General features: G+C 41.8%; 1 protein-coding gene across 1 annotated transcript; it reads left to right on the forward strand.

Moving 5' to 3' along the window:
• Positions 1 to 1734: 1734 nt before the first annotated feature.
• On the forward strand, positions 1735 to 10024 carry LOC124137083. The gene is made up of 3 exons (XM_046503240.2): positions 1735 to 1875; positions 9216 to 9296; positions 9443 to 10024. Exons 1-3 carry the CDS (start codon positions 1810 to 1812, stop codon positions 9572 to 9574), a joined length of 279 nt encoding a protein of 92 aa, XP_046359196.1. The 5' UTR covers positions 1735 to 1809; the 3' UTR covers positions 9575 to 10024.
• The last annotated feature ends 3434 nt before the right edge of the window (positions 10025 to 13458 follow it).

Genomic DNA, 13458 nt, shown 5'->3' on the forward strand with positions numbered 1-13458 from the left:
GGGCCAAGGCAAAGTGTCAATAGCACAGCACGAGCACGACGGGGTTAATAAAAACAGGTCGAGTGGCAAGTACATGATTGTCAAAATGTAGCACAACAGGACTGAAGATGTCCTGGATATAACAATCGCCGTCGACATTGCCTCATACTGTTAACATGTCCAGTTTACAGTCATGAGATATTGCTCCCTACACCTTGACTGAGCCTCCACCATACGGGACTTTGTGCAAAGTTCCTAGGGATATATGTTGTGTCTCCAAACCCCCTTTCACCCATCTGTGACGTGCAGCAACAATCTGCTTTCATCAGACCAATGGATCCGTCGCCACATCCTCAGACTCCAATCACGTCGAGCCATACACTAAGTCAATCCAAGTCTTTGATGATGAGCAGTAATCACGGGAGGTCTGATGACCCTTCGCGACTTCAACCCAAATGATTTTATCCTTGTTCGGACAGTTCTGATGGACAATTTCATGTTTGGAAGCCATTGTTCGTTCAGAGCTTTACTGGTAGCAAAGGGCTGACAAAACAATCAGATAATTGCCCTTTTATAAACCCTTACTTGCATCAATATCAAAGTGCTTTTCCTGAAACTTGAGGGAATCATGCTTCACTTTCATATTGGGTGACAGTCAGTTATTGTCATGACCATACTCGAGATCGACAGCCATGAAATGTACTATGAAAGTAACCCTCATTCCTCCAAACCAACGTCACGCCAAACTAGCTCTTGACTACTATCATGATGATGCCAGAGTGAGTGATTGAGTGAGTGAGTGAGTGAGTGAGTGAGTGAGTGTTTAACCGAAGTCAGCATTGTTTCAGTTATATCATGGACACAGTCATGAACAAGACAGCCAGTGTTTGATAGCATACTCAACGATCGAAGCCATCGGGATTGGATCACAGAGACATACCAGGTCACACATTACTTCAACTCAATAATAACTGCGACAACAGACTTAGTAAAATGTATTCTAATCAGAAGTTGCTTGTGTACCATAAAAACGAAATAAATTGAATCTAGGATTAAATACTGATAGCATAAAACTATGTAAAAAATACGCAACAAACCCCTTTCCATTCTCGTAAATGATCTCGGCTAAATGCAGTGTCGACTGTGTGATTGCGACTTGATCATTGGCATGTCTTTATGAATCACTATGAAATAGTGATGATACGCGGTGTTTGCGAAAAGGTGAGCGTATCCTGCCCCACCTGTGACACCCGTTACAAGCACATGCAAAGGCAAGTCAATTATTCGCCTGAATAAAACACCGGAACACATGGTACAAGTCAAAATAGGAAATATCATTATTGTCACTGAGGCGTCAAATTTTGAAATGTCCTCACGTCTACCATAACATTTTACTCAGCCCTTGAATGTTGCAACCTCGATCAAACAACTTTTGAGCGAACGTCGCAGGACACTCATTGACATCTTCCAAGAAACAGCAAACTCGAATGTTGCTCAAAAGTTGTGAAATGTGAGACACCAAATGCTGGAACTGCTGGTATATTGCTGGACATAAAGGGGAAGTTGAGGCGTCACTCTAGCGTTGGCGGCGTGCCATGCTTCAGTGCACTTTCTTATAGTCTCAATAAATTCCTATTTCGATCGGAACGCCCATAAGCTATCAAACTTCCTACTATGAGTATTTGATTCGTTGGCCCCCTGTTGCCAAAACTGACTCTGATATAAAAATACCGACCTGTCTGTAGTTTCAGTCACTTAGAGGATTGCCACTGCTGAGTGTCCGTTTATATTTGTAATTCTTCGTGATTACTCAGAGAAAGAAACCGGACAATGAACCTGACCATCGTTTTGGTGCTACTGGCTCTCGTGGCAGTGGCCTTTGCCCAGGACCCACCGGTACGTGTCTGTCAGAAACCATTCCTCTCTGTTATCATTTGTTATGCTGGCCACGTGTATCCGATGTTGCTGATATATTCTAACTGTATTTCAAACAAGAAAAGTGTTTATCATTGTATTTAAGCAGTATGACTTGTTTGATTCTATCATCTAGTTCTTTAAAAAATATTTTTCCCTTAAAACACAGACTTATTCATCTGTAACGGTACACATCTGTATTGGTCGTTTTAACAGGCAAGAAATACATTTCTACTTCGTTTCGAAATATGAAACCGCGATGGGTCTTTCGAATTAATGGGTACCAGTATATACGTGAATCTGGTTCAATTCTGATGTTTTAAAAGCGATTTCATCGTCAACTTGGTCTCCGATGCAAGAAACGGCAATAGCGTCATAAGAATTTAACGTATTATTCTCAGGTCTTAATTGTTGACATTAAGAAAAACAACTTTTTGTTTTGTGTCACATATTCTATTTAACGGAATCAAATACATTTCGTGTCACTCATTGTTTAGCACACACGCTTATTTCGTCAAGTCTCTTTATCAAACGAGACCGCCTTCGTAGTCTAGTGGTACAGCGTCCGCCCGGAGGGACGAAGGTCGGTGGTACGATCCTCGACCGCGTCATACCAAGAAACGTTAAAAGATGGTACCTGTTGTTACCCTGCCTGGCGCTCGGCATGAATTGGCAGTAAGAAGGACTAATCGGCTCGGTGTCCAACTGAAACTAGCTAAACTGCGGCATAGTATCTCGGTGGGCTATAAAACTTGCATTAGTCCGGACTAGCAAAAGAAGCCACGCACGCAAGCACGCACGTCAATATATACGTTCAATAATCTTGAACGCGACGTTAAACCCCATTTCACCTTCTTCACCTTAATCCAACGACCTTATAGGTCCTTTATCAGATAATATTATTTATCATTCTGATGGGATATTTCATGCGGGATAGGGGCGGTCGGGTAGCCTAGTGGTTGAAGCGTTCGCTCGTCACGCCGAAGAGAACGGGTTCGATTCCCGACATGGGTACAATATGTGAAGCCCATTTCTGGTGTCCCCCTCCGTGATATTGCTGGAATATTGCTAAAAGCGGCGAAAAACCAAACTCACTCACCTCACAGCGTATTGAAAAACTAAGGCGTTAGGTTATCAGTAAATAACGATTATTTGATGGCACATGCTAGTGTAATAACAATAGTGAGTGTACTTATATGGCTCCATACACAAGTTGCATGCTCAAAGGTCCTGGTCATTGGATCAATGTGCACTCGATTTTCATTCTAAGCTCCCTGGGGATCATACAACGCAAGCTGCTTTCAGCTTGCATGGTACCTTGTGACATCCACACGTTCACTGCAGGGTTATACACATATTTCTAATTTATATGTCACAGTGTCCCAACGTCCACTTTAAGGTAATCCCCGGTACTTGGATCAATGTGCACTCGATTCTGATTCTAAGCCCCCTGGGGAGTATACAACGCAAGCTGCCCGTGAAGCGCAAGAAGGTTAATAGCCAATTTACTATTCCATTCAATGCTTGGTGAACAGAGGCTGATTTCGGACAAAGTCACTTGCCTGAGAAGACACCACATCTGCTACATGTTCTTCAGTATGAACAGAACCGAAGCCCAAAACATTCCCAGGAGACTCTCGAACGCGGTCACCCATGCAACTATTCTCCGCAACTGACGTTGCACAACGTCACCTGATTTGTGACGTGTGGGCTGCCCACGGGGCCACGTGCCACCAGTGTTGGATGTAAGGATACTCACAAACCAGTGAGTGATATCACAAGCATCGACCCACGCCAATTGAGATGCGATGACATGAAATCAAGCAAAGTCACCGAGCCTGGATATGTGTGACAATGAATATGCACCTACGTACGTTAACATGAGCGGGATATAAGAAAATACCTGATGGTGTAGTACCATCAAGAGTGATCATGGCGAATGGACTGATCATAACAAGATGGACACAGGATCAGTGAGTGAGTGAGTATGGTTTTACGCCGCTTTTAGCAATATTCCAGCAATATCACGGCGGGGGACACCAGAAATGGGCTTCACACAATGTACCCATGTCGGGAATCGAACCCGGGTCTTCGGCGTGACGAGCGAACGCTTTAACCACTAGGCTACCCGACCGCCCCCAACACTGGATCTGACTATTCAGGGGGTCGTTGTATGACCAGTGGACCAGATATTCAGTGAATGTTCAACGAGTCGTACTGGTACATGTACGTATTGATCGTTATCTTCACATCAAAGACAGCGGAGCGAGCATGATCTTAATGACCATGACGTTTTAGCCGTGCCAGTGTTTTAGTTTCAATCCAACTTTCACCTAAAATGTGACAATGGTTTGCCAGTACCTCATTCCTGTTGATGCTTTAACCAAAGTAGTTGTGCTTGCGTTCACAGTTATCTGACCTGTGTTACTGAAATACTGCTCAGCTAGAGCCAACACAGTTATTGCAGTCACACCTGTGTCCTATAGATTGTCATATGCCCGCCAGCAACGACAGCTGAGACAAGCGACATGGTTTAACAACATAAACAGGCTGAATGTTTCAATGAAGTTACTCCCTCATAAACACTTCTCAATGGTCGTACTTTTATGACTATCACATATGCGGAATGTGTGGATATTGCAAGTCGCGTTCTTCATTCAAATGAATCTGAAATATTATCAAAATTACTGCTTACAGTTTGCAGAGAACCTTGTGACATCCACATGTTCACTGCAGGGTATTACACATATTAATAATTTATATGTCACAGTGTCCCAATGTCCACTTTAAGGTAACCCAATGTTGGATGTAGTGACACTTCACTTGTTTTGTTACGCCGCACTCAGCAGCGTTCCAGTTATATGACGGAGGTCTGTAAATATTCGACTGCTGATCAGACAAACCAGTGAGTGATATCACAAACATCGACCTCCGCAATGGAGATGCGATGACATGAACTCGAGCAATGTCACCGAGTCTGGCTACCCGATCCATTAAGTCGCCTCCAACAACCAGCATATGTTGTTAGGACCTATATTTACACCCAGAATCCCCACAGATCATGACACAGCAACTGATAATGGATGATTCCATATTGGTGGAAACTGAATAATAATTTAGCAGTGGATCATTATTTAGAGGGATTCGTAATATGGAATAAGTGATCATTATGTATCAGAGTATTTTATACTTGATGAATGCATATGAGAAGAAAAAGGGAATTATGTTTCCTGTAGATAACATTTGAGCGAATATGAATATAAATATATACCTGCGCACGTTACCATGGACGGAGAAAAAGGGATGGTACAATGTCATGGACAGTATCTTGAATGCCTAGATCATATCATAATGCACATCGTAGCATACAAATGAGGGGGTCGGTGTACGACCAGTGGACCAGACATTCAATGAATGTTCAGTTGATCGTAGTAATGCAAATTGGTCGTTGTCATTACACCATTGACTGTAGAGCATAATCTGTAAGCCCATGATGTTTTAGCTGTGTCATGTGTTTCGTTTCAATCGAAGTATCCTTGGTTTGCCAGCACCTCATTCCTGCTGATGCTTTCTGACATGTGACACTGAAACACACTTATTGGTTTTATCTTGTTTGTTTATCGCCACACTCAGCAATATTCCAGACATGCATCAACCAAGTCAGCGAGCCTGACCACCCGATCCCCTTAGTCGCCTCTTACAACAAGCATAGTCGACTTTTACGGCAAGCATGGGTTGCTGAAGACCTATTCTACCCCGGATCTTCACGGGTCGAAATACACTTGCAGATGTACATCGCATAAAGCAGCAGTCACACCTATGGCCTATAGATGTTCATAAGCCTGTCAACAATGACAGCCGTGACAAGCGACATGGTTTAAAAACACAGCAAGCTGTATGTTTCAGTGAAGTTTGGTTATTTGCCATGGTCGTTATTTAATATGACGATCATATATGTGGAGAGGAACGAATACTGCGAGGGCCATATCGCGTACTTACGTTCAAACATTCCAATGAATCTGAAATATTAACAAATGTACTGCTTTCATTTTGCAATGTACGTTGTGACATATAGTGTCCACATCAGGGTGAAATACATGTTCCTGAGTTAAATGTCACAGTGTCCCAATGTCCACTGCAGGTTATAGGCATATTTCTGAGTTATATGTCACAGTGTCCCAATGTCAACTGCAGGTTAATAGGCATATTTCTGAGTTATATGTCACAGTGTCCCAATGTCCACTGCAGGTTAATAGGCATATTTCTGAGTTATATGTCACAGTGTCCCAATGTCAACTGCAGGTAAATAGGCATATTTCTGAGTTATATGTCACAGTGTCCCAATGTCAACTGCAGGTTAATAGGCATATTTCTGAGTTATATGTCACAGTGTCCCAATGTCAACTGCAGGTTAATAGGCATATTTCTGAGTTATATGTCACAGTGTCCCAATGTCAACTGCAGGTTAATAGGCATATTTCTGAGTTATATGTCACAGTGTCCCAATGTCAACTGCAGGTTAATAGGCATATTTCTGAGTTATATGTCACAGTGTCCCAATGTCCACTGCAGGTTAATAGGCATATTTCTGAGTTATATGTCACAGTGTCCCAATGTCCACTGCAGGTTAATAGGCATATTTCTGAGTTATATGTCACAGTGTCCCAATGTCCACTGCAGGTTATAGGCATATTTCTGAGTTATATGACACAAATTATTACACAATGTCTGAGTTATATGCCACAGTGTTCCAATGTCTACTGCAGGTTAATACACAATGTTTTGAAGCGAACTGCTCGTAATTCTCAGTGTATTTCATAATACAGCTACATCATTCATTGCAGCAAAGTATTGAATGCACATGTTACTATATACTAGTATACATACTGATGTATTATTGACAGCTTCAACTTTAATCGGCACCCGTATGCCTATTTCAGTGTATCAACAGGTGACAAATTCTAATAAATTGAAAGATAGATTGTTCCTTTTAATCAGTGTGAGTTTAATTTCCAAGAAAAGATTTCTGAAAGTCTCCTTTGCAACAATGTTTAATGGATGTGGCCAATTTTCAAAAACTGAAAGCAACACTACTCAAAAGAATTCAGATACCCAAATAAGTAAGTTACTGGGATTTCCTGTTTGACAATAGCTTTGTCAAATTTGGGGATAGACTATCAAGATAAGTAGTACGTTTCCCCTTCCATATTCCCAGCTCACCTTGGCATACAAAGCAGACTATTTTCGCGAACACATGGTGTTATCACTGATTTTCAGTGATCCATGCATACAAAGCAGACTATTTTCGCGAACACATGGTGTTATGACTGATTTTCAGTGATCCATACATATAAGTTTGCCCTTTACACCCAATATAATCTGTTTCTGAAGATAATGAAGACTGATTGCTAAGTACCAAACCTGGGATCTGTGGACAGAGATTCAAAACGATGGCGATCTCTGTACCAAGCTGTAGAAGAGAGATACTTTCGATAACCCAAATGGTACATGCCCCCCATCAGTTACAGCTCACGGCGACTACATTCTCAGTTGTTTGGGTACTTTAGACCATGTAACGTTTTGTCACATTTTATGGACGGACACATTTTTCTCACAACTCTACTTTTCACTGACTTTCAGTCATTCCTTCATCGGGGCACCACTACAATGCGCATTTGCACGTTGTCTTATGTCTTGTGCCTTCTGTTCAATACATCACGTGTTCCTATTTCTGATCAAGTGAACGTTTTATAACATTTTACTCGGATGAACTTTTAAAACTTTCTACTCGAATGAACCCCTGAATACTTTCTACAAAGTTAACTTTAAAAGAGGTCTTCTCAAATCAACGATTTTGTTTCTATTTGTTACATTAAAATCCATTGAAAACTTAGTCGGAAGCGTACAATGGATTCAGCTTCTAGCAGTGATTTGTTATGCTTATAGAACGGGTTTTGTCGCTTTAATTCTTTTGTCCGCTGCAGAAACTATTGACACGGTAGTCAGGATAGAGCGGGCATCAACCGAAATGTATCAAGTTGTGTCTACCAACATTTCAATTCTGCCACTGCATCCTAATAACAAGACTATCATCTGGTTCACTCAAATAAATCAAATCTCGGCAACCTTTGCTCGTGGATTTTTCTACAAACAGGAAGAGCCCACAGTATCGACTTAAGAGTATAGTTCTTGATATTGCTTCGGAACGTTTGGCAAAACCAGAAACAGACTCCACTAAATCAGACAGAGACCGCATATTCTTGAATATTGAATTCGGAATTTGCAAACAAGGGACTTGATGCCTTACATTAAAGTAACATTCTCAGACAAATATAAGTTTTCCAAATGGTACCACAATATTTAAAAATTCAGGAACCACCAACACTTATATTTTCCTACTGTAACACGAACACCATTTCATGAAATTTGTTCAATCAAAGGAACGTGTTGCAGAACATGGGCTTAGTAGCTCATGATTTCAATTCCAGTATTTGTGGCTGCCAAGACTCACTAACTTCTCTATTGGTGACACTAACAACCTTCGTCGGTTATTCAAATATGGACCAAAATATCATGATCAGACTCCTAGCAATAGGGATCACAACTTTACAATCATTATGGATACTGTCGAAGTGGAACCTGTTAAATGTCTTTTAGAGTGGGTTATGTTCGAACGTGATGTTGTCATTAGTGGGATGCACAAATTGAAAAAGAGGAGACAAGATTGGAATATACTGGTTCTCATTCTGTCCCAGCTAAATGTTCAGCTGCCATCCAATATCTGTCTGCACTACCTGATTGGTTGGTTGGTTGGTTGGTTGGTTGGTCTGTTGTTTAACGCCGCACTCAGCAATATTCCAGCTATATGACGTCGGTCTGTAAATAATTGAGCCTAGACCAGACAATCCAGTAATTTTTGTCATGAGCATCGATCCACGCAATTGGGATCGATGACATACATCAACCAAGTCAGCGAGCCTGACCACCCGATCCCGTTGGTCGCCTTTTACGACAAGCATAGTCACCTTCTACGGCAAGCATGGGTTGCTGAAGACCTATTCTACCCCGGAATCTTCGCGGGAACTGCACTACCTGAAAAGTTTGTTGTTGCTCAAGGCCTCAAATACAAAACCATTTTATGTAAGCATGTGTGTCCTCGGATACATTGTCAACTTCATCGTCATGACCTGAAACAAACCCGATATGTGTGCCCAAACTCGGTGATCCGACTACTTGTCTTAAACACGTTTTGTACGTTGGTTACCAGTAGTAATGTGTGACCTGGTATCTCTGACATATAACAGAATGAGTTTTAATTTCAGTGTGACATGAACATGAGCGGCAAGAAATGCGCTGCAGAGGAAGTATTTCCAGCATGCCTCGCCCCCTCCTTGAATTGGGAGGTAAGTAATACTATATCAATAACAAAGAATAAATAGATAGCTCAAATTGACGCTGAGGAGGGTGATGGATGTGAGAGATTGTGACAGGAAACGTTTGATAAGGACAAGTATTTTTTAACATCGCTATATCACGTCATCTGTTTCAGAACTGTGTGTGTCCTCCTGGAACCAGATGTCATCTTATGGAGAATGATGCCTGCGCCTTCTCATGTGAACCAGTTGGCGATGAAGTCGAAGACAACAATGCAGGAATGGGTCCCGGGAATGGCTTGGATTAATACATCCCCACGGACGTTGTCCAAGAGATTGAATACAACTGTGTTTAAAAATGTTGGCCACGTGCTTATCTGATATTAGGTCTTTCTGAACAGTGACCTTGTCAACCAACCATCGACTCTTTAACGTTTTACATCTGCATTTGGATTATGTTGAGGTACTGATCTGTCGTTTATTAATAAGTGAATAATTATTTTAATTTGAACGCAAATAGATGTTCACTGCCACAAGGTCATATTGACCCACTATCAAGGTCAAAGATTACAGGTGCATATATATCCCATATCATGTCGTTATTGTTCAGTGTGACCTAATTCTGAAACAACATTGAGATATTTGTGAACACGTTATGTGACCAGTCTCAATATTGATTAAAGTAATTTATGATTGTGTTTTTCCTGTTTGTAGAAATATTTTCCGACTTAATTCTGATATAAACCACTGTGACCCACTACCAGTCTGGTTCCTCCTTCCTCTAAGGTAGACATGTTGAGGGTATTTGGGTTCGATCCTTCAGGCAAACGCTCCCAAGGTTGATCCAAACTACCTCATAAACTTTCCTAAGGGATTTCAAAGAAATAACACAAGCACACAAACACAAGCACACACAGAGACACAGGCACAGACACCCCTGGAGCACGAGTAGCTCAGTGGTCTGGTATCTCGCTGTCCGGGAGCAAGTGCGATCACGATCACGGTACTTGGTTTGTGTTCACCATACCCGATCTGACACATATAGCTAGGACCTGCGTCACTTCATACATATATCACGTCTACGCCAGAGAATAACCAGCCTCTCTCATCCGCCAAACCAGACCCCATTGGGCGTGAAAAGAAAAACAGCGGTGAAAATTATATTAATCATGGGGGTATATTATGAAACTATATTTACTCTCAGATCTACACTTCAATATTTAATGAAATTGAATCTTGTCTATACCCATGTGTCGAATTGTCAAGAAAGGTGTTTGGTTCCTAGGGGCTTCAGAGTCACCCAAACAAATACGCCTTTGTTCACGCCCCTGCATGCACGATCTACACATTCAGGAATGATAACATCTTGGACTCTGTGCCACCGGGATCTATAGCCAATCATGTGTATTTGTTCTGGTGCAAATTTATTTTATGACTGTGTTAACTGTAAGATATCATAGAAATGGGGTTTTAAAAAGGCAATTAGATTAGCAACCAATGCATCGCTGTAATATTAGTTTGAACACTTAACTAATAATGAATATGGGACAGGTCTAGTGGTCCAAGGGGCTATAATTAAGTGCCTCTCGTTGATGCATTACTTTGGGATTTTCGTCCCACGTCAAGCTGGCACGCCGTGGTATAAAGGAATAGTTAAGTGGCGTTAAACCCAACTCACTCACTCATTCAGATGTCGCCGGGAACGTCTACAAAAACGCAGATGCTATGCTGGTCGTAAGAGGCGACATAATTGATCAGGCTTGATGACTGGGATGATTGTGGGGCATCGTTTCCTAGGGCGAGGTCCCATGCTTATAACTGGTCAAGACTCGGTTATTTAAAGGCCGGTGTCATGTCTATAGAATAATGCTGAGCGCAGAGGTAAACAACACAGAAACCAGTCAACTACGTGTCTGAGTAAAGCGCCGTTGTCGCAATAAACCAGCTGTTACACATATACCATGGAGTGAGTGAGTATGGTTTTACGGCGCCTTTAGCAATATTTCAGCAATATCACGGCGGGGACATCGGAAAATTGGCTTCACACATTGTACCATTGAAATCGAACCTGGGTCTTCGGCGTAACGAGCCAACGCTTTAACCGCTAGGCTACCCCACCGCCCCCATATACCATGAAGAGGATCGAAATAATTACAGACGCCTCAAATGAATAATAATTCACGATAAAACACATGATGATATCTCTGGTGTCTATGACGAGTATGATGACCTTAAAACTACACGTATGATGCAATATATAAATATTTTCATGACTGAATGAATTCACCTGTAAATACGTATGTTTGCGTGTGCCTTGGTTTGACTGACTCACTCTGTGATGATCACACCACCACTGTGGCAGCGGATGGAGCAAGGTTAAGCTCTGAGTGGTTTGGTCCATCACAACACAGAGCCATCATGACGTCTGTAGTTGTGATTTATTCATCAAAGCAGATAATTGATCACTGGTGTTCTTGAAACACTTCATAAATCATGGCACGATCAGGGCGTCGGCGAGGAATGCATTCAGTGACTCATGGACGTCTTTAAGGTTTCTGAAGAGAAGGAAGTCTTAGCAATATAAGTTACCATGTTACACTGAACATTTGGCACGGCACGATGAGCAGATGTGGCTCTATTAAGGGTGCAGATCACAGGCAGTATGGTAGTCACTGGTTGTGTTCATCAGGAACAACTGGTTGGTAGGTGATGGTTTGTTGTGTGAACGTCATAATGGCAGGTGGCATGTCATGTGTACATGATAAATGTTGACAAGACAATGGCAGGCGGTATGCCATATGTACGTCGTTAATGGTAGGGGATATGTCATGCGTACTTCATAATTGGTAGATTAAACAACAGTAGTAGTAGTTGGAATGTCGTGTGTACATCATGATGGTTAGACTAGACAATGGCAGATGGTATGTCATATATACGTCATTAATTGCAGGTGATATGTCATGTCTACGTCATAATTGTAGATTAGACAATGGCTGTTTTTCATAGGATTTACAGTTAAATCCATACCATGTATTTCTTCATATCTATTCTTTGAAAATGAACTCCGTTGTGTACATCAGGGACAATGGTCAGTTGGGGCAATGGCAGGCGGTATGCCATATGTACGTCGTTAATGGTAGGGGATATGTCATGCGTACTTCATAATTGGTAGATTAAACAACAGTAGTAGTGGGTAGCATATCATGTCTACGTCATAATTGTAGATTAGACAATGGCAGTTTTTCATGGGATTTACAGTTAAATAAATACCATGTATTTCTTCCTATCTATTCTTTGAAAATGAACTCCGTTGGGTACATCAGGGACAATGGTCAGTTGGGGCACTGGTGGGTGGCTTGTCGTGTGTACATCAGCATGGGTAGACCGGACAATTGTAGATGGTTTGTCGTGTGTTCGTCATGGTGGGAAGACTGGACAGTTGTAGATGGCTTGTCGTGTGTTCGTCATGATAGGTAGACTGGACAATTGTAGATCGTTTGTCGTGTGTTCGTTATAATGGGTAGACTGGACAATTGTAGATGGTTTGTCATGTGTTCGTCATACTGGGTAGACTGGACAATTGTAGATGGTGTATTATGTGTATGTCATGGTGGGAAGACTGGACAATGGTATGTGGTGTGTACGTCATAATGGATAGACTGAACAACGGTAGGTGGCCTGTCACACCGAACGTACATTATTATGGATTATCTATCCATATTATGGGTAGATTTACAATGTGTAACGCCTATGCTTTTGTCCCCGTTGTGATAGTGATTGAATATTGCACAATAAAGGCGGAAACCACTCACTCACTCACCCTTCGTGTACTTACTTACTCACTCACTCACTCACGCATTGTAGTTCACTCACTCTCTCACCCAAACATTATCTTCCAACTCACTCACCAACCTAAGCACACATCCACCCTCTCAAACACTCACTCATTTACTGTCACACAGCCTCCATGTCAAACGCAGCAGATACAGTTACAACACTGTCAGCGGGTGTCATGTTCGCAGCAGTCAACACCCACAATACAATCAGCTATAAGGCAACTCCCACACGCTATACAATCCGACCCTTGGTCCAGAGTTGAGTTCATTTCAGAATGTATGGACTGTTCCTTTGTGGTCGTAAATGTCTATGTTCTGCCCGACTTGATTCCAATACGTGCTACACAAAGAGTGGA

Source organism: Haliotis rufescens, unplaced genomic scaffold (genome assembly GCF_023055435.1).
Source record: "Haliotis rufescens isolate VD_foot unplaced genomic scaffold, xgHalRufe1.0.p SCAF_16, whole genome shotgun sequence".
Lineage (NCBI taxonomy): Eukaryota > Metazoa > Mollusca > Gastropoda > Lepetellida > Haliotidae > Haliotis > Haliotis rufescens.